This window comes from Geotrypetes seraphini, chromosome 14 (assembly GCF_902459505.1).
Source record: "Geotrypetes seraphini chromosome 14, aGeoSer1.1, whole genome shotgun sequence".
NCBI lineage: Eukaryota > Metazoa > Chordata > Amphibia > Gymnophiona > Dermophiidae > Geotrypetes > Geotrypetes seraphini.
The window spans coordinates 939,431-963,574 of NC_047097.1; the positions used below are offsets into that span (position 1 = coordinate 939,431).

Sequence of the window (24,144 nt, forward strand, 5' to 3'; positions counted from 1 at the left end):
GCACACCTTTGTCTTCGGCGGTTTTGTCTATGAACCACCAAAAGTGGTGACTTCACTATTACAGCCATATATGCCTTCCCATCTCAATCCAAGAACTTGTTTGTTCCTTCCCTAAGTCAACTATCCGTTCCCATGTTTTTAGTGCAGTGGGCCCTTCCGGAATCTCTCCATTCTAGTCCTACATTTGTAAATTTTCAAAAAAGTTTGAAAGCCTATTTTTTTTACTAAGGCCTTTTGTCATATCTGATAAGACAATTTCAACAGTACTTACTGCTTAATGTGTTTGAGGCTGAAGAAATAATATGCATTGTTGCATGTTATGATTTATGCACATTATATTTGTAACCCGCAGGATATAAATGTTTTAAATAAATCTTCTTCCCCAAATTTAATTACTACTGAAAAGTGACACAGGAAATTTCACAAATGTGTTGTTTGTTGACTGGGATATGAGGCAGAAATCAAAAAGTAGCAAGGATACCTGTATAAACAAAATACTTCATTGATAAATCGATTTATTATCATCATTGTTGTTGATACAAGACATCATGGCAAAGCACAGTATCTAATAGCTCATTATAAAAACATGCCCCAAACTAGTTGGGGCTTACTCATTTTTTTAAGTACAAGATTCAAACAAGGTGTTAAACCTAATTACATAATTTAGTGCAACCAAATGCAACTGTCAGCTAGAAACATTCAGTCCTCACCATAACCACAGATATCCCCACTGAAAAAAAATGGAGACACAGCTAAAAATACATATAGCAATCAAAGAATTTTAGTATTGCTACATAAACTAAAAATACAGAAAGTGTCTTTTTTTCCAAGATACAGATCACTTTCTTCAGTGTTTTTGTATATTGGGACATTTTTCTCTGTGGCAAAACTTCTCTCTTTGTATTCAATACTGCATTTAATAATTGGGAGAAAAGAAAGTGTTCTGGCCAGTTATGGAGAACCTTCAAGGGAGATTTGTGGGAAAAGGTAGGGGGGATAGTTTAAAGGAGCTATCTAGTCCAAACTTGAAAACCCAAAAAAGAAAGCAGCCTGAGCAAAAACAGGAGAGGCAAGAGGCAGGGCCTCAGCCCATGAGCAAAGCCATCTCCATACCATACAGTCCCAGGAAGAGAAGATGCTTCAACAAAGTCCCAGCATCACAGCCGTCTCCTCTTTGTCATGATAGAACCTACAGACGAGACAGCAAAGCAGGTCGAAGAAAGGAGACATCCAACGCTGACCCATGTTCTCTATCGTGTACCAGGCACTAATCTAAAAGAGAGAAATAAACAAGCTAGAAAACAAAAATCTTAACATAGAGCTAATTATTGCTCGACTCTTCCTCTACAAATAATCAACAGTTCTAGAGGTTTCTCAAGAGATGAATTGAGCAAGAAATGACTTAAAAAGCTCCATTTTAGATAGAATGTAGTACAGTACCCACATTAGTCCACTTTTAAAAGAAAATAAGATGACAGCTTTTTTTATTGAGCTAATACATTTTTTTATTAGCTTTCCAATGCAATACCTTCTTCAGATATTACCTTTTTTAATTGGCCCAACAACACATTTTTGTGATTAGCTTTTGAAGGCATCATTTTCTTTATTTTCTCTATTAATTATAGGTAGAATTCAGAAATCCAAACTGGATATGCCAATTCTGAAATTTTAGGAATGCACATATATTTTTAGAAGAGCCAGTTCACAAATAAATTATGTTGAACTACTGAGCAGAGAGAATATGGCAACCTGCCATTTTGCAATCCTATACATATACTGTACATGCTACTGCAGAGATTGCAATCCTTACTTAAAGCAATGGTGGATTAAGGGGTGCACTCCCTTAGGGGCAAATTCTATAAATAGCGTCCCAATTGTAGGCAGCGGTAGGTGTCCTACCAGTGTCTAACCAGCCAATTGGGACATATGTTTTCTTTTTTTAAAAAAAAAAAACAACCCCCGAGGCAGGCTGCCTATACTATAGGCGCCTGTTGCAGGTCCAGGGAGGTGCACAGGGATGCTTAAGCTCACCTAAGGCTGGATGTGGGCATGATTTCACCCAGAAGTGGCCTTGGGCAAGCTTAAGTGGACCTAGGCATCGCCCTAGGGCTATGATAGGTGCCTGAAATGTAGGCCAACAAAAAGCTGGTCTACGTTTCAAATAGATGTGGCCGCTATGCTGATCGTGGTAAAGAAATCTCAAGTTTCAAGTTTATTGGGTTTTGATAGACTGCCTATCTAAACAAAATCTAGGCAATGTACAGAAAAATGTTTAAAAATCATTTAACAATAGGCGTGGACACATTAAATACATAAGAACATAAGAACATAAGAACTGCCATCACCGGATCAGACCTTCGGTCCATCAAGTCCGGCGATCCGCACACGCGGAGGCCCCGCCAGGTGTACACCTGGCGTAATTTATAGTCCACCATATCTTTATATGCCTCTCTTAAGGAGATATGCATCTAGTTTGCTCTTGAAGCCTAGGACGGTCGATTCCGCAATAATCTCCTCTGGGAGGGCATTCCAGGTGTCAACCACTCTCTGAGTGAAGCAGAACTTCCTGATATTAGTCCTGAACCTGTCCCCCCTCAGCTTCATTCCATGTCCTCTAGTCCGTGTCAAATTGGACAGTGTAAATAATCTTCTCTGCTCTATTTTGTCGATTCCTTTCAGTATTTTGAAGGTCTCGATCATATCCCCACGCATTCTCCTTTTCTCAAGGGAGAACAATCCCAGTGTTATAAGTCTATCCTCATATTCCAGTCTCTCCATACCCTTCACCAGTTTTGTTGCTCGTCTCTGCACCCTCTCCAGCAGTTTTATATCCTTCTTTAGGTAGGGAGACCAATGTTGGACGCAGTATTCCAAGTGTGGTCTGACCATTGCCCTATAAAGCGGCATTATAACTTTCTCCGATCTACTCGAGATTCCTTTCTTTATCATGCCCAACATTCTATTTGCCTTCTTTGCCGCTGCCGCGCATTGTGCCGACGGCTTCAGGGTCTTATCTATCAGTACACCCAGGTCCCTTTCTTGTTCACTCTTCCCCAGAGTTGCACCTGACATTGTATACTCGTATTCCTTATTCTTATTGCCTAAATGCATTACCTTGCATTTCTCCACATTGAACTTCATCTGCCATTTCTCCGCCCATGTTTCTAACCGACACAAGTCGCTCTGGAGTTTCTCTCTATCCTCCTGCGATCTGATTGCCCGGCATAGTTTTGTATCGTCTGCAAACTTGATGATCTCACTGGATGTTCCTTCCTCCAGGTCATTGATATAAATATTAAAAAGGATCGGCCCAAGTACCGAGCCCTGGGGTACACCACTAGTCACTTTCTCCCAGTCGGAGAACTTCCCATTTATGCCCACTCTCTGCTTTCGGTTTTCCAGCCATTTGCCTATCCATCTTTGTATATCTCCCTCTATGCCATGGCTTTGTAGTTTCCTGAGAAGTCTTTCGTGTGGAACTTTGTCGAACGCTTTCTGGAAGTCCAAGTATATTATGTCCACAGGCTTCCCACTATCAATTTGCTCGTTTACGGTCTCAAAAAATTGGAGTAAATTCGTCAAACATGATTTCCCTTTCCTGAATCCATGTTGACTGGGTTTCATCAAGTCGTGTGCGTCCAAGTGCCGGACTATGCTATCCTTGATCAGTGCTTCAACCATCTTGCCGGGGACCGACGTAAGACTCACAGGCCTATAGTTGCCCGGTTCCCCTCTCGATCCTTTTTTGAAAATTGGCGTGACGTTCGCTATCCTCCAGTCGTCCGGTATCTGTCCAGTTCTGATTGTCAGGTTTGCAAGTTTGTGCAATAACTCTCCGATTTCAACCTTCAATTCCTTTAAGACTCTCGGGTGAATTCCATCCGGTCCAGGGGATTTGTCACTTTTAAGTTTGTCGATCTGATAGTATATCTGGTCTAAGTCCACTTCAACTGTGGTGAGGCTGTCCTCTATTTCTCCTGGAAACACTTTCTCTGCTTCAGGTATTGTTGAGGTGTCTTCCTTCGTAAAGACAGACGCAAAGAAGGAATTTAGTTTGTCTGCAATTTGTTTATCTTCCTTGATGTACCCTTTTCTTCCCTGGTCGTCCAGGGGTCCCACTGCCTCTTTTGCAGGTTTTTTCCCTTTCACGTATCTAAAGAAGGGCTTGAAGTTTTTGGCCTCCTGGGCTATTTTTTCCTCATAATCCTGTTTGGCATCCCTCACCGCCTTGTGACATTTCTTCTGATCATCTTTATGTTTGTTCCAGGCTTCGGTTGTCTTTATGCATTTCCATTTTTTGAAAGAGTCCTTCTTTTCTTTTATGGCTTCCTTCACCTGTATGGTAAGCCATGCCGGTTCTCTTTTGCTCTTTGTTCTCCGATCTTTGGAAATCCTCGGAATGTAGAGATCTTGTGCTTCTGTGATAGTATTTTTCAGTAGGGACCATGCCTGATCTACCGTTTCAAGTTTGTCCACCATCTTCTCTAGTCGTTTTTCTACCATGGCCCTCATGCGATCGTATTTACCCTTTTTAAAGTTTAAGGTGGTGGTTAAGGTTTTGGCATGTTTCCCTTTCCCGATGTCAAGTTTAAAGTTGATTACATTGTGATCACTCGTTCCCAGTGGAACCACGACTTCCACTTCTGTTATCGGTCCCGTGAGGCCATTTAGGACCAAGTCCAAGGTGGCGTTGCCTCTTGTCGGCTCTTTTACCATTTGTTCCAGGAAGCAATCCCCTAGCACATCCAGGAACTTGGCCTCCTTGCCGCAGTTGGAGGTTGCTAGTTTCCAGTCTATCCCTGGGAAATTGAAGTCTCCCAATACAATTACATTGCCCGTCTTGCATTCTTGTTTGATTTCTTCCATCATTTCTGAGTCAGAAATCAAACAAGAATGCAAGACGGGCAATGTAATTGTATTGGGAGACTTTTGACAGAAAGAAACAAAAGGGGAAGAGGGGTAGAAATACAATCCATGGAAAGAAAAGCTAGGGGGAGGGGATAGAACAAAAGGAGGGGGATTTTAAAAAATACTGCAAATCCAAGTCCTGCTAAGTCCTAACAACTATAAGCGTCTTTAAATAGAAAAGTTTTTAAATCCAATCTGAATTTTGAAAAAGAATCTTGCTGTCAAAGATGAATAGGCAGAGCATTCCATAGGGTTGGAGCAACAACACAGAAAATGGATCTACGAGTGGTATATACAATAACAAGCAGTGAGGGAACAATAAAGGAGGCATTGATTAGTGGAACGTAGTGATCTGAAAGTTGAATATGGTATGATCAATGTATCGATGAAGGTGGGAGAATGAGCAGATTTTGTTTAAAAGAAGTAGAATTTTAAACGTAATACGGTGAGAAATTGGTAGTGGACTTTTTTCATCAAGAGAGTTACATGATTGAGTTTTATTGACGTGATTTGGAGCCTTTGGATCTCTTTCTGGGTAATTCCAGAGTAGAGGGATTTGTAATAATCCAAATGGGAGATAATCAAGAAATGGATCAGAATATTGAGGGATGTAGGTTCCAAAAGCGAAGAGATCGAATGAATCATCTTGAGTTTATAGAAACATTTTTGAACAACAGAACTAATTTGATGGTGGAAAGTTAGTTTATTGTCTAGAATTATGCCTAACAGTTTAAGGGATGTGTCCAATTTCATTGGGGTCGAACGTATACAGATGGGAGCTACGAGCTCTTCTGAATGTTTAGTGGGAAATAAGAGGGCCTTTGTCTTTGTAATGTGCAATGACAACCTGTTATCATTGAGCCACTGGCAAAGCCTCACTTCTGTGATCAGCTGAGTGGTTGTGGTAGGGAACTGCCCCCCCCCCCCCCCACCCACCCAATGACATCAGCCGGCAGGAGGGATGCCCAGTTCATCCTGCAACCACCCCCAAAACCCCCACCCACCACTGTCCGCAGAAGGGATGCCCACTCCTGCTGCTGACCCAGTAGCTGAAAGATAGGTTGGGTTGCTCTCCCTGCCTCACATATTCTAAAAAGGGTAGGGGCTTTTTTTTAGAGCTTGGATTCACTTGAGATTGCATGAGTGCAGTACTGTACCAAAAGTGCACTATGGACTGCCAGATCATGGCCTACACCTTCTGACTGTGAGACAGCTCTATCGGTGATAGTATGGGCCTTACAACATTTCCACATTTACATCCTAGGAGAAAAGCTGATTGTGGAAACTGGTCATCAGTCCATAAGCATTTTTTAAAAGTATGTGTCAACAAAGCATGTTTCATTTGCCCAGAGGAATCTTGAGAGTGAAGTGAGAGGTCAGAAAACCTACTATGATTTGAAAACCACTTCTAGGGAATATCAGGTAGATCATGAAGTATTTTAATATTTATTTCATTCATTTCTATTCTGCCTTTATCCAAGGCAGATGACAAAAAAATCCAAAACATTGATAATAAATTAGACAAATAACATACAACAAAATCCAGTGACTACATCCCATACATACAATTCAAATTAACATTCTCCATTGGAAAACTGTATGTCAAGGATTGAGCCAAATCCTGCAACTTTCTACCCAGCTGGAATAGCCCCTATTTTGTGGTGTTCACTTAAGGCAAGCGGGGACGAGGATGCCCTAAACTGGATTCATATTAACCAGCTCTGACCTTGTCATACAGAAGCTGATCATGAATAAATGTTGTTCTTGTTTATACAGGTAAAGTGACCCTAGGAGACCGTTATCTATACCACATCACACATGCATGTGATTCATAGGAAGAGTATGGGTTCCTTATAGAACAAGTTACCTCTAAGGATTGCCTGTTTCAGATGAGAGCATTACCAGGACTTTCTTGGAACTAATCATTTTCTGCTTCCTTTGGTGGTGATGTGGCAAACATTTCACCTTTTGTGCTCCATCCCTGATACAGGTCATCCGGAAGCAGATTCAGGTCCTAAAGGGAGGAATGAGTGTGTAAACATACTGACTTATTGATCCTAAGACTTGGTCATTTGAGCTAAAATATTAACATATGTGCATGAAATTAACTATTCCACAGTACTGCTAGACTGAACTTTTCTTTGGAGCCTGTCAGCCTCATTCTGTGCCTTTTTGTTCCAATTTGAGGGGTTTTTTCCCTGTATTTTTGTTCTTGTTGTTTCTCCCTGTCCAGTTTGTTTTCAAGCAGCTGTGCAACAGTGCTGATGTCAAAGAATTCTTGACAGAACCACAAAAATTACTTTTGCCTATGGGTACTTGCATCTTTTCATTCTGGAAATGGTCACTGATTATTGTTTATGCCATAGCAAAGAAATAAAGTTTCCAAGTTTTTTTATTACTTGATATACTGCCTATTAAATGAGATTGTCTAGGCGGTTGACACAATCATAATAGAAAGGAAGTAGGCTGACTGGGGTAGAAACAGGATCAAAGGAAGCAGAATGGAGAAGGAAATACAATTATTAATAGAAAAGAGGGGGAGGGGAAGGGAAGTAGAGGAACAGTATCTGTCCATACAGGCCGGCTCCCAGAACATCTCTTAACGGATCAGAGGGCAAAGAGTAGAAAAGTCGTCAATACATGAAGGAAGGGCACTGGCTGAATTACATTTTTATTCCGCCATTACCTGGAGGATTACAGAAGAGGATTTCTGGACATGTCCAGAGGTGTTACAGAGTAGAGCGGGTTGCTTCAGAGGATTGAAATGTTTCATACGGTGTTAGTTATGGGGTTTTTATTTCTTTTCTGAAAGTTTTGTAGTCGATGGGATAAGAGCGCACTCCAAAGCAATGGGCCAATCCTGCAGCAGGCAGTGTCATGTCATTTGCAGTGGAGACGGAATTACTAGTAGGTTCTATTGTGCTGAGCGTAACGTAATGAGTAGACGATCCAGATAAGAGAGGATGTGAGCCTGTCTGATTTTAAAGACGAGAAGTATCTTACAAACTAATCTATGGGAGTGATATGATCAAATTTATGACTGCCAGTTGTTAGCTTAACTGGATTCTTTGAAGGTCTTTATGTCTTACTCTCTGATATAGGGAATTACAATAATCTAAGTGGCTGATGATGAGAGATTGAATGAGTGTTAACAGCAGATGGAGTTTGTGAAAGCATCACTGAGTAGCCAAGGAGATTTGTTTTTGAAATCAAAATTTGCAGTCCAATATCATCCCAAAGACCTTCAGCGAGGTTACCGCGGGCACGAGAGTTGCAAGGTTTGAAGAATTTGAGTTGGTCTTGGATTTTGAAGGATTGAGGACCAGCCGATTGTCCTGTAGCCATGAGCTAATAAACCATGGTTCAATATCATATTTCATCTTTATTTAACATACCATAAATATATCTAAGTGATTTACAAGTTAAAAATTATAAGGGTTGAAAGAAAGAAAACAACAAAAACACTAGGTTACAATTAACATATAATAAGGTTAGGGAATAAGCCCAGTGGAGCTGGGAGAGGCTTGGGTGGGCCAGGAGCAACAGGAGAAGAGGTGCTAGATTAGGAATAGTTTGGGGGGTCTTTTACGATGTTACATCACACAGTAAAGATATGGAACCTTTAGGCTAATATACATAATATAAATATAAATACAGTTTGAGACAAACTAAGGCAAATCCATCTAGCCCTCAAAATGGTAGGAGAAAAGCCTTCAAACAATTTAGGAAAACATTAAGTAATCAAGATGGGGGGAAAGAGCTCCCCCCCAAAAAAATTCTACTTGGGTGCTGTTTTACATTTTACCCCCAAAGAACCTCAAAATGAAAAAGGATCCAATTACATTTTTCCTTTAAGAAATTATTCTAACTGCAATGGGTCCCAAAAAACAGTCTTTCTCTTGAATATGCAGAAGACATTTACAGGGGAATTTCAAAAAATATTTTGCCCCTATCTGCCTTAAGACGGAGAGCCAACAAGGCCTTCCTCTTAAGCTGTGTAGATTTGGCACCATCGGGGAAAATGAAAACTCGATCCCCACAGAATTTGCTCTCTCTATTTCTGAAATAAAGTTATCCGATTCATTTAGACATGTGACTAATAGAGTGGCATGGGTCTGGATCTGGTCTTGCGAATCTTCCAGAAATTTAGTCAATTCCAAATTGGTCCAGACCCTCTTCCGTGAGAACCTTTTTCTTTTGAGGCATGTAATAATAATTTGAAAATAACATAGCTTCTGCATTTGTTAACCCTAGCATCTCTTTAAACACCTTAATACATTCTCTGATAATATCGAAGCTTGATTATTTTAATTCACTGTACAAAGGAATCACATTAAGAGAACTAAGTCAGCTCCAAATTATTCAAAATACCGCATTTAAAATTATTACCAAACAAGGAAATATGACCATGTCACACCACTCTTAAAGAAGGCTCTCTGGCTTCCCATAAACCACAGAATTCCTTACACCCCTCACGAACACTAAGCTCTGAGGATGAACATCTACTCTCCGTTCCGGCGGAACACAATTTTTTCCAGTGACAGACCCTCAAATATGAAATTCATTGCCAGCATATTTGAGGGAAGAAAATAACCTAGACAGATTCAAAGGAAAATTAAAATGTTATCTGTTTAAGGATGCATTTGATTCATAAAAACATTACAGACTACTCTATACAGATGGAGGCTCATTTTACCAGAGAAACCTAAAGTACTTTGTGTGTCGATGTGCTTTGAAAATAAGCCCCTTAGTCTTAATGTGGTGGTGTTTCCTTCACGGCCTCTTTTACATAGCCGCACAGCAACGGCCCTAAAACCCTTTAAATCTCTATGGGCTTCGGGGCCATTAGCGCAGTTTTGTAAAAGAGGCCGTTAATGTTCTCCTTTCCTCTACACATTGTAGTTCTTATTTCTTGTCACTCTTTACGCATTGTTTGTATTCATGTATTTTGTTCCCTAAATACATTGTTTGTCTTTCCCTTATTTTAAATTGTATATCACTTTGAATTCCTGATAATGTGATTTAATCAAATTTGAATTAAACTTGAAACTTAAATTACAAAAAATAAATGCTCTTATTTACAAGCAAATAAAAAGGAAGGTTTTGTGTGAGAGAAAAGTTATGCGCTCCAAGTAACTCAGAGGAAACCAAAGACAAAGTTCTTTGTATACTGGGCAGGAGACGTGAGCTCTACGGGCCTGATGAAAGCCTCCTAGATATTTGTTTTGATCTCAGACATAGAACCTGGTTGGTTCAAAGTCTCTTCATGTGTAGGCAGGAGTTGCAGTATGCAGGATGTCCAAGCAGGGTAGGCATGACAGCAATTCAGGTCTGATGGAAAAGCCATTAGCTTCAGCCCTAGTTAGTTTTGGAGAGGCCTTTTATACAGTTCCAGTAGAGACCTCCTCGTAAGATAGGCCGTTCTTGGAATCCAGGAATGTCCCTACACCCAAGCACCAGTAGTGAATAGATTCGTTGTCTGAAAAAATCAGACTCATCGATTCAGTGACCAACCACCACTACCCCTTAAATACCTGCAGGTCTCCTAAAGCAGCAGCAGCCGATCAGTAGAGGCAGTGCTCTAAATGGGCTGCTCAAGGCCTGCCCCTCTGCTGTGTCATCAGTGACATCCCTGATGATGCGAGAGGGAAGCTCTGGCATAAGAATTTCCACTGCTGGGTCAGACCGATGGTCCATCATGCCCAACAGTCTGCTCACACAGCAGCCCTCTTATGAGAAAGACATGGGGGAAGTCACTGCTTGCCCTGTATCGGTAAAATACTAACAATTCCTCTATTCCAATTTAGAATGGTGGGTAATAAGATTGTACAGTCACAAGGGGGTCAAATGTATCTTAACCTAAAAAATTAATTTATTGTGTAGATGTACCCTCACTGCAAAAGTAGAAGCTATCAGGACTCAGGAATACCAGAGTTCCAGGCTTAAACCTTGTATATGAGAGGCCCTATCTCAAGCCTCTCTAGGCGTACACACTTTGTGCTTTTAAATAATAAGTGTTTTAGTGACCATTAATTGACCATACAAAATCGAAATCCATCAAACTAGCAATTTCATAGTACTTATCTCAGGCATTCCTCAGGTTCATAACGTTCTTTCAAATGGTGCTTGTCCCTGGCTTGTGTTCAAAGCCAGGTACTGTGGCTCTACTGTGCCCAGTTTCAGAATAATTCCTTTCTTCAGGAGTCTTCTCTTTAGGGTCTGTTTTGATCGTACCTCAACAGGACAAATGAGGAAGAAATGCCTCCAAGAACATCTTTGGCGCCGCCAGTGAGCCCTGTACCGGTAGCATGGAATATTGCTACATCTTGGGTTTTGGCCAGATACTAGGAACCTAGATTGGCTGCTGGGCTTGATAGACCATTGGTCTGACCCAATAAGGCTATTCTTAGGTTCTTAAGTCTAGGTCAGCCCACATCCCACCCTAACCATTGCTCCAAAGAGATTCAGAGGCCTAAAATATCTCTGGATATGTCCAAAAAGCCATTTTGATTATTGGCACTTGGATGGGTTTTTAGATGTATTTAAGTTTCGATTATGAGCCCCATAGTAACTAGAAAAATATCAGAATTGAATAAACACAATATAAGCAGCTCGATTTTGGTGGCCATTTTCCTCATCTTTCCTAACCCATGTTCCCCCTACTCATTCAGTGACTCTTAAGATCTTAGGTGCTTACTTTTCAAAGTCAGATTGATGCCATCATCTCTTCATCCTTTCTTGCCCTATCCGTTCATTGTTGTTTACTAGCCCTTGTCATTACTTATCTTGTTTACCTCAACTTACACTCCTTCACTGTGCTAATTGGTTTGTGCTCTCTGAACACTGGTTTCCCATTTCTTAACTGAATAAAGTACAAAAGTTTTGTCCTGGTCTTCGAGGGCTATTATCTATCTGCACCAGCCTAATCTCTTAATTTCCTATACTCCTCTAATAACAATGCTAGCACTTCTTCTCTTTTCATCTCACAGTTTCCCATAAAACAACTCTCTTCTCTCTTGCAGGACTCCACAAATTCAAATCTCTCAAACCTTTTCTTTTCTATGAGACCTTCAATCTCTCGACCTCTTGATGAAAGTATTTGAATTTGGTCCTCCTGGACCTTTGAGGTGTTTAAGTTTTAGCACCCTTCCCTGTCCTATGATGGGCAGCAATTTCTCCACACACCCACCCCCGGAGTCCTGTAAACATGCATTTTAACTTTTTGCCAGTGATTAATTCAGGCTACCAATGGACAGGCCAGCATGCCTTCTCTCGGACATCTCGCACTTCCTTGGATAGCAACGTCCTCTTGCTGCACAAGCGGGACTGGTGAAGGGAAAGCTTCAGTGTTGGCTGAGGGTGGCCTGCATTAATTGCAGGCGAAATTCGCAGGACTGGACTCCGATGGAGGGACCAGGATGTACACTTCCCCCTCCATATTCACGGTTTCACCAATCGCGGTTTCGGTTATTCACAGTTTTTCGTTTGCAGGCTCCGCCCCCCCCACCCCCCCAAATTACATCAGAGAATATTGCTTCTCCCAGCGCTGTACAGAGAAAATTGCTGCACTTTCTTCACAGGAACAGGTCAGGTTACTCACGGTTTTATCACATTCTCTAGGATTTTTAATAGAAAACCGCGAATAACATATGATAAGTTATTTGCGGTTTTCTGACTTGTTATTTCCCTATCACCGCAAATACGGAGGGGGAAGTGTAGTAGAAATTGCTGGACCTGTGCTGGGGGAGAGAGGGGGCATTTCAAACAGATGCCATGTGAACGTGATGGAGGTGTTGCATACTTTGGGGCAGGGGAGGCGACAAGCATCACCAATCCTCTCTTTTATGAAACTGCGATAACAGTTTCTAGCACGGGGAGCCGCACTGAATGGCCCGCGCTGCTCCCGACGCTCATAGGAACTCTATGAGCATTGGGAGCAGCACAGCTCCCCATGCTAGAAACTGCTATAAAAGAGGGGGTAAGTGAGAAAAGCTTGAAGGCTCTTTGTTTTCTCAATTATAATTTTATGAAAATACTGGATTATGCTGAAAATCTATCCTATAAACCAAAACCCATCCCCTGCTATGGATAATCTTTTTTGGCACAGAGAAACCTAAATGTATATTGAATAGCACTTCAAAATATTTGAAGTCTTGGTGGTTGAAAATGGTTTCCATAGGACCAGTTCTTTAACAGTTTGAATATTTTGTGCCGTTTGCATGGCTCTTGGCCTTCCGATCTGACAAGCTAAGAGGTTTCAAAAAATTGCATTCCTTCCAATCTTTGGTTGGAAATTCCCAAAAATAATTTTTATTTGACCAGTTTTGTAGAATGCTGACCATAACAGGTATCTGGAGGGGGCTTTTGGCTTAAAATGGAGGCTGGCCTTCAGTTCTATGAATTATGTCTCCAACTCCACAGATGCGGAGAAAAGTTTTTCACTGTTCAATTTGATACTTTCTGCTAGAAGAAAATCACTAAGTGAGAAAAACTTGAAGGCTCTTTGTTTTCTCTAGTATAATGAAAATACTGGATTGTACTGAAATTCTGGTTAATTAGCAAAAATATTGTTTATATGTTGTCAAATAAAACTTGCAGAATTTGGATTATTTTTGGTGCAGGAGGTAATATAATACTGTATACATTATGCCGATAAGATTTTATCATTTCCGTTCAATTTTATTATGGTTAATCTCAAGCATGTTTAGTTTCTGCAGGCAGTTATTTTGGAGAATAGGAAAAGGATATGACATTATTGCTTTGTCTTAGCAGTTTAAGAAATCCTTACTTACTTGAGTTTTGTTTCTAGTACATTGAGATGCTGAGTGTCGACATATCTGGAGAAGAGTGATAGGAGACTGGATGGAGTACAGACTGGCTTAGCAAGAGATGCTGAGGGGATTCCAAGAAGTTCTCGAGTCACTCTAAAAACCAATTCTGTCCTGTAAATAAAGAAAAAGATGACACAGTCATACAGTGTGAAAATGAGGAGGGTATTGGCCTTAGTTCTTCAATATATACATTATTTTCTGATTCAAGATCCTCTGTGTTCATCCCACTTTTTTGTTTTTTAACTTTGCCACAGTTTGCTTCTCCACCACCTCCCTCAGGAGCACATTCCAGGCATCAAACACCCTTTCCGTAAAGAAGAATTTCCTTACATTACTCTTGAGTCTACCAAATCTCAACCTCAAATTATGTCATCTGGTTTTAGCATTTTCCTTCTCTGGAAAAGATTTTTACGTTAATACCTTTCACATATTTGAATCTCTGTGTTTTTTTATTCTGCTCAGCTTTCTGTTGGCTAGGTCATTTGTTCCGAGGTGGATAACAGGGTTCAAAATCTTTGCTGCTGCTTTAATTACAGTCAGTATTTGTCTGGCATTCCTGGTAGCTGAGGATCCTGGAGGCATTTCACTTCTTTGAGTTCCTTGCCCTGTGCTCCAAGGTTAATCCCTCTGATGATGGAATCCCCTAGCAGTAATACTTTTCTGGTTTGAGCTTTTCTATATGTGCTTTGGGGATGCTTTTCTTCACAAGTTATCTTCACTGATTCTAGTTCCTACTCAGTTCTTTTATTTTGAGCTTTACGTTGCTCTTATGGAGCATAGGGATTCTTTAGCGGCAACAATTGTGAAGGTGGATGTTTCTGTGCCACAGTCTACCTGAGCCTACTGTGATCCATTTATTCCTGGGTTATTTTATTCTTTGGGGGAGTGGTGGCAAATTAGTATATTTGTATGGGGTAATTGTAGCTGCTTTAATTTCCTCCAATTCTTGCTTAAGTTTACAGAGTTCCTCTTTGATACTATCAAGTTGAAGACAGATGGGGCAAGCCTTGAGTCTCCAGATGGTGTGCCTGGGAACTAAAGCACCACAATGACTGCACTGAATGAAATTCATCTTGATTGGGTGGAATTGGGATTGACTGAGACTTCTTGATTATTGGGCTGTCTATATATGGTTGCAAACCCTGGGGTGGGTGGGAGAGAGTAAAGTCCCAGTGAGGACCTAGCAATTTGAGACACTATGATACAAATTCTGCTGGAATATACCTTTTTTCCTTTTTTTAAAAAAATTCTAAATATTCCCAATAAATTGCTTTAATCTCTAACTACAGATTAAGCCTTAAGGCAGCTTTTTGTTCTGACTGGCTATGTAAAATAAGTCTTGCCTGCAGTAGGAAAGACAAGAGTTAATCAGAAGTGTTTATCACCTCTAATGACAGAGCTAAGCAGAAAAAGAAGAGAAGGCTTTTTTTGGTTTTTAGGTGGGGGGAAGTAGGTTAGAAAACAGAGGAGTTACCACACTATAGACAAACAGTCATGCAGTGGCATACCTAGCATATGTAAGGCAACACCCCTTGGGGCATGCACCCGGGGCAGACCGCCCCCCACCCCCACCCCACCCTTAGTACGCCACTGCAGTCATGTAAGTTAAAGTCCCAATAATTAAATAATTAATAAAGCCTATGCTCAGGACTAGAGAAACACAGTCAACAATTTTAAATCTCCAAATTAAATAAATATTAAGGTTTGTGCTCAAGTCCTGTGAAATGCAATTTTAAATCCTAGTAATTTAAATATTTAAGTCAATGTTCAATTCTAGAGTAAAAATACTTTAGGTAGCAAAATCTATTTCCAGTCAGTTGAGATATTTAAGAATGAAAACAAGGCACTTAGCAATTTTCAGTTCAGCTCCTAGTACAGGAGTAGGGAACTCCGGTCCTCGAGAGCCGTATTCCAGTTCGATTTTCAGAATTTCCCCAATGAATATGCATTGAAAGCAGTGCATGCAAATAGATCTCATGCATATTCATTGGGGAAATCCTGAAAACCCGACTGGAATACGGCTCTCGAGGACCGAAGTTCCCTACCCCTGTCCTAGTAGGAGGTTACTCACTGCTTCATGAAACACAAAAACTCAAATGAAGAAAAGGATAAAGTGAGCAGGAAGGTTAGTTACCACTGATTGTCCTGCAGTAAGTCTGTTGAGGCTGCAGAATTCAGAATGTGCTCACCTCGAGCCAAGATCTGGTATAACAGTGTTAATCCAAACTGTAATGACAGACAGAGAGAGATTTAAAAGATTGCCAGCAAACCAAAATGTTATAAATATCCAAAGAGACAGTGATCTGTGATAGAGTAGGAGGGAAAGGAGTGACCAGTCCTCTTATTAACTCATTGAGGAATGCGGTTTGTTTAGCTCCCTACTAGAGTTTCCAATTACAGGTTCAGATCACTAGATTCACTAAGCAAACCGATCAGTTTGCGAACCCTTAAAAACTAGATTTCCATCCGGCCCGATTCACTAAGGCCTGTAGCGAGCCGAGCCCAATTAGTAAAACACCTTGCAAAATAGCCAAGCGATTGATTCACTAACAATTGCTTGGCTATTTTGAGTCGGGTTTTACTATTGCCAAACCCGACTGCTGCAGACCTGTCAGTAATTGAGTTACCATCAGGTCTGCAGGCTTTTTGACAGGCCTGTCTTTTTCATTTTTTTCCATGGCACAGATATTTTGCGTGTGTTACACAAAAATGAATAAAAAAGACAGGCAGGCCTGTCAAAAAGTAAAAAAAAAGAAAAAATTTTTTTAAAAAAAGTCATGATGCCCCCCCCTCCCGCATAGATCCACCCCTCACCCCCTCCACCCCCCGGCGCTAATCTTGTCCGGCCGGGCAGGGCCGGGCCCGACCATCTCCCTCCCTGTTTCTAAATTAAAAGTCATGCCGCCGGGCCAAGCCGGGCCCACTCACCCATAAACAAACTGCAGGAGGGATGCCAACTCCCTCCTGCCACCCCCCCTGACACCTCCTACACATTCCAAGCCCCCTTGCCATCCCCCTTCCCATACCTTTAACAGAGCAGGAGGGATGCTCAACCCCTCCTGCTCCAATGACGACTCTGGGGCCTTAGGCCCCCCCCGGCTCATCATGCAATGCACAGGGCAGGGCCTAAGGCCCTGATTGGCTCAGGCTCCTATCTTGGGAGGGGCCAGGGGCACCTGAGCCAATCGGGGACTTCTTTAGAGCTGAGCCTAAGGACGTCCCTGATTGGTCAAAGCAATAGCCACACAGCATTGTCTGCCTTAGCCTAGGGCTCTAGTCTAGCATCAACGAGAAAAGGGAATTTCTATGTCTGATTTTTTTTAACTTCTGCAGTAGCAGCTTTAAGGTGAAATGGAGCTTTATTCCCATAAACAGAGAATAAAGCAACCCAGGCCAATTTTTTGTTTCTTTTGAAATGTGGGAGCTGCATGTGAACCCATGGGGATTATACCCAAAATGGATGTACGGTTACGGATGGGGTGGGGTGTGATTGAGAGCAGCGAGGCCAAGCTCTGCACTCAACCAGGTACAGTCAGAGATTGTAAGCTAGCTGCAAAGGATTAATGAAAATATACAATTTCCTCTGATATCTAACCAGGTATGTTGCTTCCTTAGCCAAAACTCAACTGGGTTACTCTGGATATATCTGGACAAATTTGAATGGTGTTCCCACATAACAATATAGTTTTCTTCTTGAAATACATTCTCATAACTTGTCCAGCTCATTTGAGAAGGTGACGTCAGTGGAGTCCTCCAGAAAGGCTGTTAAATTAACACTCTCTAAAGGACCTCCTTCCACTAACTCATCCTGCTGATTACCTTCTTTCACAAATCTTTTAGATACACAAAAAAAACCATTTCAAAAGTGAATTATCATCTGAATTTGGCAAACCCAAAACTTCATTGAAGTATTTCCTGACCAAAATCTCTGCAGAAAGTCAATGAGAAATAGGAAAATAGAGAAACCTAAAATTTCTACTAATGAGGGAATTTTCCTATGGATATAAAGACTTTCTTTTACTGCGGAGAGATTAGTCTTTTGAGTAGAGGAAATCTTAGCTATAGAAGAAATTTATGTTTCTAAATGTTCCATATTATAGTCCAGATCCTTAAATTTAATCACTGATTCAGAGGAAAATTGACAAAGTTGTGGGATAACATCTACCAATGATTCCATTCTAGGGTCTGGTAAAGGTAAAGACTCGAGAGAGACTTGGGTGTGCTGGTGGATGCATCACTGAAGCCATCTGCACAGTGCGCAGCAGCCTCGAAAAAAGCCAACAGGATGCTGGGCATCATAAAGAAGGGCATAACAACCAGAACACGGGAAGTCATCATGCCATTGTATCGAGCGATGGTGCGTCCGCATCTGGAATACTGCGTTCAGTATTGGTCGCCGCACCTCAAGAAGGACATGGCGGTACTTGAGAGAGTCCAAAGGAGAGCAACGAAAATGGTAAAAGGGCTGGAACACTGCTCATACGCCGAGAGGCTGGATAGGCTGGGGCTCTTCTCTCTGGAGAAAAGGAGACTCAGGGGAGATATGATAGAGACCTTCAAGATCATGAGGGGCATAGAGAGGGTGGATAGGGACAGATTCTTCAGACTGAAGGGGACAGCAAATACGAGGGGGCATTCTGAGAAACTGAAGGGAGACAGGTTCAAAACAAATGCAAGGAAGTTTTTTTTCACCCAAAGGGTCGTGGACACTTGGAATGCGCTACCGGAGGAAGTGATCAGGCAGAATACGGTACAGGGATTCAAGCAGGGATTGGATGGATTCCTGAGGGATAGAGGGATCGTGGGGTACTGAGTAAACCAACCTGGTCGTGCATGTGCAAGACCGGAGGGCTAGGACTTCGATAGGAGGGCAGAACTTAAATGGGAAACCAAGGTGGCAAGGGAGCCCCTTCTGATGATTCAGACAGGCCTTGACCTGTTTTTGGCCGCCGCGGGAGCGGACTGCTGGGCAAGATGGACCTGTGGTCTGACCCGGCAGAGGCACTGCTTATGTTCTTATGTTCTTAAATAAAAGTGCGATGGCAAACGGATCAAGCGGAGGAAAAAGGTCAAAACTGGAAGTGACTTCCCCTCAATCAGTTCCTTTGCCTGTGGAGGAGGTTGATAATAGAGATCTTTTGCGGGAAATTCAAAAGGTCCAAGAAATTGTGTTAGAGAACTCAAGATGTATAAAAAAAGTTAAAGATGAGATAGCAGGGTTAAAAAGCAGAATGGATATTGTAGATTTAAAAATGAATACTCTGGAGAAAAAGGTGGAAATAACTGAATTGGAATCAGGGCAGTTTAAAAAGGCTCAGAAAGAAATTGAAATATTAAAGAGAGATTTGGAGGATTTGTCGAACCACAAAAGGAGATGCAATTTAAGGGTTCTTGGTCTACCTGAAGGGGTAGAAAAAAATGATTCAATTACATTCATGACTAGGTTTTTAATGAAGATTCTACCTATAAAAAGCAAATTTCAGTTAGAAGTTGAACGTGCACATAGGATCCCAACAAAAAGGCTAACTGCACAAAAAGGACCCAGGCCAATGATTATAAAGTTGCTCAGATATCAGCAAGTAGCTGAGATATTAGCGTTGGCTAAGGAAAATAAAGATATAAAATGTCAGGACTCAAAAATATCAATAGTGCCTGATTTTGCAAGAGTGACAGCTCAAAAAAGAAAGCTGTTACTGGAAATGCATCCGCAGTTAAAAGCTTTGGGTGCGAGATATGGGTTAATATACCCAGCAGTCATGAAAGTTACGTATGAAAATAAAACTTATAGTTTTGAAGAGGCCAGTAAATTAAAAGAATTTATAGAAAAATGTGAAGTGCCAAAGAACACATAAAAGGAAATGTAGATGGGTGGTAGATTCAGGGGCAATGTTAGGAAATTCTACTTTACGGAGAGGGTGGTGGATGCCTGGAATGCGCTCCCAAGAGAGGTGGTAGAGAGTAAAACTGTGACTGAGTTCAAAGAAGCGTGGGATGAACACAGAAGATTTAGAATCAGAAAATAATATTAAAGATTGAACTAGGCCAGTTACTGGGCAGACTTGTACGGTCTGTGTCTGTATATGGCCGTTTGGAGGAGGATGGGCAGGGGAGGGCTTCAATGGCTGGGAGGGTGTAGATGGGCTGGAGTAAGTCTTAACAGAGATTTCGGCAGTTGGAAACCAAGCACAGTAACGGGTAAAGCTTTGGATTCTCGCCCAGAAATAGCTAAGAAGAAAAAAAAAAAAAAATTTAAATTGAATCAGGTTGGGCAGACTGGATGGACCATTCGGGTCTTTATCTGCCGTCATCTACTATGTTACTATGTAAAGAAGAGGATATATGTTATCTGTTGAACATATTTTCTTTTAAGAATACTGATATATTTTTTTTGTTTGTTTGTTTCTCATCTTTATTTTTTTTTAAACTTCTTTATTCTTTTTTATTTCTCACATCAAGTGAAATATATGTATTACATACAATTTTTAAAAAAACACTTGAAAATTCAAACAATTACTCTTATATTGTAAAGTAAAGAAACCCCCTTTAACAGAATTTTATATCAAAATACCCTTACAATGGTTTACCCTCCCCAACCCCCCTATATGTTTTATCCATGTGCTATGATATCTGATCATTAGAGAAATTAGCCAATGGTCCCCAAATTTTATTAAACTTATATTTTATTTTTTTTAATGATGCTGAAGAGAGAAGAAAAGATTTGTTATAATATTCAGAAAGTCAGTTAATAGTTCAAATGACTTTAAAAAAAACAACAAAAACTGGACATTTTAAGGATTGCAATAACCTGGTTTTGCCTGAAGAGAAGGGGGCGCTGTGTACTACAATGAGTGAAGCTGAGATATAAAATGAAAATGAGCTTTTGTCGATGGCAACCACTTTCATGGTTTTGGAGTGCTGTCTGATGTCTTTATCGTCTGGATGTGGACCTACTGCTACCTATATTAATATATTAGTGGCCTCATTTGCTCTTATTATTGAAATTTGGCTTCTGTTAATGTTTAAACAAGGAAAGGATTACACAAAAGGAATACAGCTGGTGTTATAGAACTTGCCTTTCATTGATGACATAAATGAAACTGTAGAATTGCACACTGTACAGTTCAGACTGAAATCAGTGCGGTTTCGTAACTCTGCACAACAACATATGTTACCATAGTAAAGTAAGTTAGAATGTAACCCCAGGACGCTTTTAAGCAAAGAGCACAAACATATATACAGCTCTTAATGAAGAAAGGAAATGGGGGGGGGGAAAAAGACTCTAAATGTTGTTGAGTAGGTTTGATGAATATGGCAAACTGAAATTTAGAAAGAGTGTGAGTCTGTATGATACGACCTGCTCTTTGAAAGTTGTCATATGTTTAAATGAAAAAAAATTATTTAAAAGCAAAGAAAAGGAAGGAGAAAATAAGCATAATTAAAGATGAGTTAGGAAATTCTCATTCTCAAATTGGAAGTATATTAAAACAATTTTTGAAGTATTATAAGTCCCTGTATTCTTCTGAGTCTTATTTAAATAAAGAGAAATATGGGATGGATTTTTTGAGTTTAGTTGAAGGTCCTAAGGTTCCTGATCATATAAAAAGAAGTTTAGATGAACCTATATCATTAAAAGAGTTACAAATGGCATTGAAATCCCTTAGAATTGGGACCGCGGCTTTTTCGGTTTCACTAGATGCTGAGAAGGCTTTTGATCGTGTAGAATGGAATTTCATGTATCAAGCTATGGAGTGGTTTGGTATTGGATCCGGATTTATACAAATGATACAAGCATTGTACAGCTCCCCAACTGCTCGCTTATATATAAATAATAATTTTTCGGATGCTTTTAAGTTGCAGAGGGGAGTTAGACAAGGTTGTCCATTATCTCCTTTGCTCTTTGATATAGTTCTTGAACCCTTGTTGTTAGCTATTCGACAGGCAAAGGACATACAGGGTATTCCATGTGCTGGAGTGGAATATAAAGTATCTGCTTATGCAGATGACATCTTGCTTCATTTGAGGAATCCGGAAACAACAATCCCATGTCTACTAAAGGTCATAGATACATTTGGAAAATTCTCAGGATACAAAATAAATTGGACTAAATCAGAGATTTTACCTTTAAATGTGCATTGTACAAAAGGTATACTTGATTCTTTCCCTTTTATATGGAAAGAGGATGGAATAAAGTACTTAGGTATTTGGCTGAATAAAACACTTGAAGAGACAATGAGAATAAATGAAAAATTTTTATTACAAAAAGTAACAGAGTTGTGTGAGCAATGGAATCCTTTACATTTGTCCTGGTGGGGAAGAGTACAAACTGTTAAAATGATGATTTTGCCTGTGGTTTGCTATCAATTGGGAATGATACCAGTGTTTTTTCAGGGGTCTTTCTATAAAAAATTAAATAGTATTCTGGTTAAATTTATTTGGCTGGGTAAAATTGCAAGAGTGGCTCTAGTGTCTTTGCAAAGACCAATTGAGGAGGGTGGGGTAAATTTTCCCAATTTTTATAGGTATCATCAGGCCTATATCATGCGCCAAGGTATGTATTGGGTCCTCCCAGAGCTTTTGGAACAACTACCAGAGTGGTTACGGGTGGAGAGATCACTTATCTTTCCACTTAGGCTTGATCTTCTGCTTGGTATAAAAGTGCCTAGAATACGTAAAGACAATAGAGTATTAATGGATACTTGGAAAACATTAAGATTTGTAGACAAATTAACTACTGATTCTATTTTAAAATCGAAACAACAGACTATTTGGGTAAACTCCAAGATACAAATAGGCGGGTTTAAGGTTGTCTGGAAAGATTGGATTAAAGCAGGTATAAGATCATTAACGGAAGTAATTGATAATGATAAGATGCTTGAATTTTCACAATTGTAACATAAATATGGTCTGAATAAAAAACAAAGTTATAAGTGGTTGCAATTGAAGCAGGCTATTCAGGTGGGGTTCCCTGAATGGAAATCTTTAAATGATCATTACAGCTTAGAATTCTTATGTTTCCAGGCAGATTTTCTGGGTCACCAGGCTGCAAAGTGGTATAAAATTATATCTAATTATTTGAATAAGAAGCCTAAAAATGGATTAAGAGATATTTGGAGCATTGAGATTAAGCATCAGATTAATGCATCTCAATGGCCACGTATTTGGTCTTGGAGAATTAAAGGTACGATGTCAGCATCTATTAGGCAAACATGGTTCTTTTTGTTGCATAGAGCATTCTGGACCCCTACTAGATTACAAAAATTAGATTGCTCTAAGTCTAATAGATGCTGGCATTGTAAAATTGAAGTTGGAACTCTAGACCATCTTTTATTTTATTGTCCATGTATTCAGGCATTTTGGATATCAATATGGGATCAAGTTAATATGTTGATGGAGAGTCATGTGGCTTTATCCTATGACACGGTGATTTTTGGAATGTGTATGAGGGCCAAATGCCAAATATCTGCAGCAAACAATAAATTATTGTTGATTCTTACGGGAGTGGGAATTCAACAGATAACAACTAATTGGAAAGACTGTTCTAGATTGAATTGTAATTTTTGGTGGAACTCAGTTTGTCATATGTATAAGATGGAAAGATTTCTTGCGATACAGAGAGGGTATTTTAAAAGATTTCAAGAGGTGTGGAGGCCATTAATTGAATATTATAACGAGTAAAGTTTATTCTTTTTCCTTAGGGGATAATATATAGAAATGGGATGGGATGGGAGGGATAGGGAGGGAAAAATATTGGAAAGATGTTGTTATGAAAAATAAGGAGATATATGTAATAGGATGGGATATTTATTGTTGTGCATTACTGGGTATAATAAAATGTTTAAAGTGTTTGAGGAAGAAGGATGGGGGGAGGGATGTATAATTATATAAATTTGGAAGGAATATTTTATTGATATGGAAAAGGGTGGGAGGTGGGGGAATAAAAACATGTGTAATAATATTGTTTAAGAATGCCAAGTGTGTTATGTAAATTAATTGTAATAATACTGTACACTTGTTGAAAGAAATAAAAAGGAATAAAGATTTTTTTTAAAAAAAGCCTACAAGAGGGCAAAATTTTTGAATAGAGACTTACTGTTCATTCCAGAGAAAAAGGTCAAAGGAGATGACACTCTGAAATTTGATTAAAAACTACCTTTTCTGTCAATTTTGCCAGAAAAGGAATGTTTGCTATTGGTCTATAGTTAGATGGATCTTCAGAACCAATGTTTTTATCTTTGATAATAGGACGAATGATTGATTTTTTTCAGGCCATGGTACATGTTTGTTGCTTAATGTTAGGTAAGGTATGTGAAATAGTATATGTTAATGAAATTAAATAATGGTCTGACCATGGAACTGGAAGGCAATTATTTATTGAAAAATTATTTCTTGCAAATGTTGTTATTAA

The 24,144-nt window shown here is 39.9% G+C and overlaps 1 protein-coding gene across 4 annotated transcripts in view; it reads right to left on the bottom strand.

Annotated features, from left to right (window-relative positions):
• Positions 1-498: 498 nt before the first annotated feature.
• The window catches only part of PATL1 (PAT1 homolog 1, processing body mRNA decay factor), a 108,892-nt gene continuing 85,246 nt past the window's right edge, over positions 499-24,144 (bottom strand). For 3 of the 4 annotated variants that reach the window (XM_033920968.1, XM_033920967.1, XM_033920966.1), the window contains 3 exons: positions 15,874-15,965; positions 13,701-13,850; positions 499-1,272 (listed from right to left, as the gene is read on the bottom strand). In XM_033920968.1, coding sequence (XP_033776859.1) covers positions 1,251-1,272; positions 13,701-13,850; positions 15,874-15,965 — 264 coding nt within the window. In that variant the 3' untranslated portion in view covers positions 499-1,250. Of the gene's footprint in view, positions 1,273-6,775; positions 6,923-13,700; positions 13,851-15,873; positions 15,966-24,144 lie in introns of all 4 variants that reach the window. The other variant, XR_004537013.1, reaches the window with a different exon arrangement.